Source organism: Gracilinanus agilis, chromosome 3 (assembly GCF_016433145.1).
Source record: "Gracilinanus agilis isolate LMUSP501 chromosome 3, AgileGrace, whole genome shotgun sequence".
Classification (NCBI taxonomy): Eukaryota; Metazoa; Chordata; class Mammalia; order Didelphimorphia; family Didelphidae; genus Gracilinanus; species Gracilinanus agilis.
Window position 1 is genome coordinate 410,212,486 of NC_058132.1, and position 6,000 is coordinate 410,218,485.

Consider the following 6,000-nt stretch of genomic DNA (forward strand, 5'->3'; position numbering starts at 1 on the left):
TTCTATATTTGCTGAACATAGTAACAAGTTTTTCATTAGAATTTGTGGAAAGGAATATTTCATATTTTTAAATGAATCGCTTGTAGCTTTCATTAGAGAATTTCAGAAATAATTCCTTTATATTCCAGGACTTTTTATTTTATCACAGTTTAAAGTCTTATATTGTAATATTGTAACAATATAAAGTATGCATATCCAATGGGATATATAGCTATTGGGATGGATATCTCAGTGTTTAAGAAGGTTCTTGTTTTACTTCTGATTGAAGCAGTAAACTGTGTTTCTGTCTCCTTCTAAAACTTTACAGCAAGAGACTGCCACTGCCCTGAAGCGCACGCTACAAGCCCTAATGGATAAAGGCGCAATAGTGAGAAATTTGGAAAACCTGGGTGAAAGGGCACTTCCATATAAGATCTCCATACATAATCAACGCCATCAGAGAGGAGGGTAGGTTCTGCCTATATTACCTGCAAAACATCTTTAGTATAAACTAGCTCAGTAGATAGTATTATTTAGTTCAGCCTAGAGATTCTTGTCTTTGTACTCATTATAATGAATTATAATATTGTAATTTTGTTAGTATAAAGATCTCTTGGATGAGGAAATGTCTTCCAATGCAGATCAGTACAGTAGAATACATCAGATCAATTCTCCTGTCTAGACTGTGTTTTCACACGACTTTATAGGTATATTTACTTCTGGTGGCAATATTGTGTTACAAGGAGGATGTTGTGTTTTTTTTTTTTTTCCAGCTAGATAATTTCATTGGTATAAGGAGTTTCCAATGAGGAATACATTAGGGCTAATTGACTGTCTTGATGTTTCTGTAAATTATGCCATGTCTCAGGGAATTCTGTTCCCTTTTTTATATACCTCATTCTTAGTCATCCGAGGATAAACCTTTATATTCTCTGGATTGGGGAACGGAGGGAGACGGTGTAAAAGTCAGTTGTCAGGACTGCCTATGGCATGTTTTATAGCAAGCTGTTCTTCCTGTGGGAATGGAGCTGTGGATAATGCATGAGACATTTTCCTTCTCTCCATGTGCCAAAAGATGATCCTTCTCAAAAGGAAAATCCTTTCCAAAAGGAAGGCTAGAGACTTGGTGATGCAGAATGAGGCTCTAGATTGAGTTTTTATATTGTATGTAAACCTTCAGTCACAAGCACGTACTGTAAATTCTATCTTCTGGTTATTTAACCTTGTTAAACAGTAAAAAGCTGATGTTCGGCTCTTCAAGCAACTCTGAAATGAATGCTGGTGCTTAGCAAGGTCTGAGAAATGTTGCTAGGCAACTTGTAATGCACAGAGGCTATCCCATCTTGTGACAGTTAAAATAACAATAAAGGAGGGTTTTTGTTTTTTAAAAATTTGTTTTTAATAAAATGTTTTTAATTTTTAAAATTGTTTTTAATTTTTCATCTTTTATCCTAAAGACAAGCACTCCTAATTGTTGGATCATAGAATTTTTAACCAATCTGTACATAATTCTATTCTATATAAAAGTTGGCTCCATCCTTTGCTAGATCCATTCAGTCATAAAGGAACGCTATCTGAGATACTTGGAAGGGTAATGAGTTGTAGGGTGGACTCCTCCTACCAACAAGGGCCAAGTTTCTTCAAGAAGTATTCTCATTTCAGATTCTTTCCAGAGTTTAAGACAAAAATACAGATGAAGGTGTGATGGACAGGCCTCCATCTTGTGTATATTCTCTGTACTCAGTACTGTTTTGCAAGCCTGTGTTTTCTGTATCTGGAGGCACTGGGGTACCAGAGGAAGATTTTTTAAAAAACTGGAATAGCTGATTACTAAAAAATTTTCTTCCAAATCTAGGAACTTCAGAATAAATATCAGTTCTAATAGTTATAATATTTCATGTCTCTTTGTTTAAAGTCCTTTTTGACTTATTCTCTCATTTGATTCTTATAGTATTCCTCTATGTTCTATGTAGTGGTAGAAATTACTTCCATTTTACATATAACAAATTTAGGCCTAGAGAAACTTAAGTAACCATTCCAAGATAAACAAAATCATTGCCAGGACCAGGACTATAGTTTGGTATCCTGACTCTACACTATTTTCCACTAGATCCATGTAGCATATTTAGATTCAGCAACTTAATTTCCTTTCCTAAAATAATTTAGTTTTAGAATGCTCATTTTTAAGGGAGAAGAATTCTTAAATGAGCATTTTATTTCCATAGATTGGTGTTACCTTCTGAGTCCAGACAATTGCAAAATAAGAATCCAAATGTAGCTTGAGAAATGGAGGCAGGGAGGAGAGATTTGTCTTTGATAAATGGACCTTCCATTCTTATTTGTAAAAATTACTACCCTCCTTTGAGAAGAATGTTAGCCTCTTGTTTTTTTTTAATTCTCTGGCCTCTTTGGAACATATTTGGAAGGGACATTATAAGATCATAGATTTAGTGACCCCTCCTTTTAATGATTGAGGACACAAAGGTTTGGGGAAGTAAAGTGACTCGTTAGTACCACACAGCTAGTGTCTTAAGTGGGATTCCAACCTTGGTCTTCCTGACTTCAAGTTCCTTATTCTCTCTACTTTGCCTTCAATCAGGTGGTTTCTGGAGTATAACAAATGATTTATGTGTTAAAAAAAAAAAAAAAAAAAGCATTGCCCTTATCTCATTTTATACTCTTACAGAGAGTTTCACAAATAACTATTTTTAATAGCAAAAATATGTTTATGAGCCAGTTGTCCAATATGCATAACTGTCATAAAAATATGTGTATGAAGATTATATTCCCAGGCTTGCCCATAGTTAATCAGTTAAGTATTTATTAATTACCTACTAGGTGCTAGGTACTGGGGATACAAGAAAAATGCAGCAATTTTTCCTTTGAATATGTTTACATTCCATTGTTTCCACTCTTTCACAATGGTAGACAGTATAAAATTAAGATATAAACTTCTACAAGTGTATGCAGACAACCTAGTTCTACATAAGGTAGTTTTTGGAGGGAGGACACTCAAATTAGGACAATCAGGAAAGACTTTATAAAGAAGATTGTATTTAAGTTGCACCTTTGATTTCTGTAAGGTGGATTGAGTGCACACTACTCAGGAATGGGCAGTTGGGTAGGAATGAGTTACGTGTTTCTCACCTAGAAAGACAAGCTTGGGACCAAGATGGGAAAGAGTTTAAAAGTCAAACCAAGACACAATAGGGAGATACTGTATTTTATTGAGCAGGGGAGTAACCTGGTCATCTCAGTGCTCATGAAAAAAAATAGATTGGAGTGGGGGGGAGACTTGAGTTCATATGTTTTGAGAAGAGGGAAGAACTGAGTGGTGAGAGGGTTTGAGTGGTATATTGAAATCCCCTCATTTAAGGGCAGGAATTGGAGAAGAGAGGGAAAATAAGAGTGAACTTCAAAGGAAGAAGGATTGCTGAGCAATGACTGCAGAGGGAGAATCTAAAAGTAGCCATGAGGGGGCAGCTGGGTCGCTCAGTTGATTGAGAGTCAGGCCTAGAGATGGGAGGTCCTAGTTTCAAATCTGGCCTCAGACACTTCCCAGCTGTGTGACCCTGGGCAAGTCACTTGATCCCCATTGCCCACCCTTACCACTCTTCCACCTAGGAGCTAATACACAGAAATTAAGGGTTTTAAAAAAATAAAAGTAGCCATGAGGGGAGCAAGGAGTATTCTGATTCTTTACCTAGATAATGGAGGTGTGTGAGAGTAGGAACAGCTAGTGGTAGACAGGATGACTGGGGATGAAGGTCTTTTTGGGATAGTTTGGTCTCAGTGCAGGTAGATATAAAGGAGTATTAGAGGATGAGATCCAAAATGAAGTTTGTTCATTATGAAACAGAAATTTCAGAGGACACAGTGGAAGGGATGGGCAGATTTGGAGTGGTGACACATGAGAGAGGTAGGATTGAGAACAAAGGACAAGGAGGTGCAAGAATGTGGAATTGAGGTTTGGGGATAGATTTCTCCTGCATAGCTAATGAATGATTAGGTAATGAGAGATAAAGAACTAGCAAGGTGAGGTAATGGATGCTATGCATCCATTCAGGTGCTGAACCTGGTATATAGTTATTGCTAGTTCACTTGGACTTCTTATGACAACAGTTTTGATATATGACTTTAAATGAAATAAGTGAGTTTCAGCTTTTATGTTGTCTGGCCCGTGACAAGCATTGTTTTCTTAATAGCAATGGTTAAAAGCTGGTTTTTCAACTTAAAGACATTTATGTCACATTGTAAATGAACTTTCAATAATTATTCTAGCTACCAGGTTCCCCTGAAAGTATTTGCTTATTTTCTGAGGATTAATTCAGTTGTTTTGCAGGATTAGTTATCTTAGAGAAAACTAATCTCTATATCTTAGAGAGAGTCCACATTTTCAACTGCATTTTGGTACAAAATCCATTTTCATTAAGGATAGGAATGACCTTTGAAATTCTTGCCTTCCTCAAACATCAGTTGCTGCAATATTGCTAATAGTCATTGAAATATACTTTGTAAGTTTTAAAAAATATATTATTTTAAACATCAGTTGTAAATGCTCTATCCTCTTCCCCATCTGTTGAGAAAGCAAGAAATGCATTATTATATATGTATATTACATCTAAAATATATATTATTCCCATCATACATGTGACATCATACACAACATATTTCCACATTATCCTAGAAAAATAAAGCAAAAAAAATATGCTTCCATCTGCACTTGGATTCCTTCAGTGCTCTCTTTGGAGGTAAATGGCATTTTTCATCATGAGTCCTTTGATTATATGGATCAGAGTAGTTAAAATTTTCACAGTTCGGCAAGGAGGAGACTAAGCTATCACTTTTTGCAGATGATATGATGGTCTACTTAAAAAATCCTAGAGAATCAACTAAGAAGCTTGTAGAAATAATCAACAACTTTAGCAAAGTTGCAGGATACAAAATAAATGCACATAAATCATCAGCATTTCTATACATTTCCAACACACTAGAGCAGCAAGAAGTAGAAAGAGAAACACCATTCAAAATCACCCTAGACAATATAAAATACTTAGGAATCTCCCTACCAAAACAAACACAGCAATTATATGAAAACAACTACAAAATACTTTCCAAACAAATAAAACTGGATCTAAACAATTGGAAAGCCATTGATTGCTCATGGGTAGGACGAGCTAACATAATAAAAATGACAATTCTACCCAAATTAATTTACCTATTTAGTGCCATACCTATCAAGCTACCAAAAAACTTCTTTACTGAATTAGAAAAAACTATAACAAATTTCATTTGGAATAACAAAAGATCAAGAATATCAAAGGAAATAATGAAAAAAAATGTGAAGGAAGGGGGCCTAGCAGTACCAGATATTAAACTATACTATAAAGCAGCAGTCATCAAAACAATATGGTACTGGCTAAGAGATAGAGAGGAGGATCAATGGAATAGACTGGGGATAAATGACATCAGCAAGGCAGTGTATGATAAACCCAAAGAGCCCAACTTTTGGGACATGAATCCACTATTTGACAAAAACTGCTGGGAAATTTGGAAAACAATATGGGAGAGATTAGGTCTAGATCAACATCTCACACCCTACACCAAGATAAATTCAGAATGGGTGAACGACTTGAATATAAAGAGGGAAACTATAAACATGTTAAGTGAACACAGAATAGTATACTTGTCAGATCTCTGGGAAAGGAAAGACTTTAAAACCAAGCAAGAGTTAGAGAAAATTACAAAATGTAAATTAAATGGTTTTGATTATATTAAACTAAAAAGTTTCTGTACAAACAAAAACAATGTAGTCAAAATCAGAAGGGAAACAACAAATTGGGAAAAAATCTTTATAACGAAAAACTCTGACAGGGGTCTAATCACTCAAATATACAAGGAGTTAAAGCAATTGTATAAAACACCAAGCCATTCCCCAATTGATAAATGGGCAAGAGACATGAATAGGCAATTTTCAGGTAAAGAAATCAAAAGTATCAATAAGCACATGAGAAAGTGTTC

At 35.3% G+C, this 6,000-nt stretch overlaps 1 protein-coding gene across 1 annotated transcript in view; it reads left to right on the forward strand.

The window, feature by feature from the left end:
• MRPS6 (mitochondrial ribosomal protein S6) overlaps positions 1–6,000 on the forward strand; it is a 63,706-nt gene that overhangs the window by 49,788 nt on the left and 7,918 nt on the right. Inside the window, exon 2 of the mRNA XM_044670236.1 lies at positions 308–447. Within this exon, the coding sequence (XP_044526171.1) occupies positions 308–447 (140 nt within the window). The remainder of the gene's footprint in view (positions 1–307; positions 448–6,000) is intronic.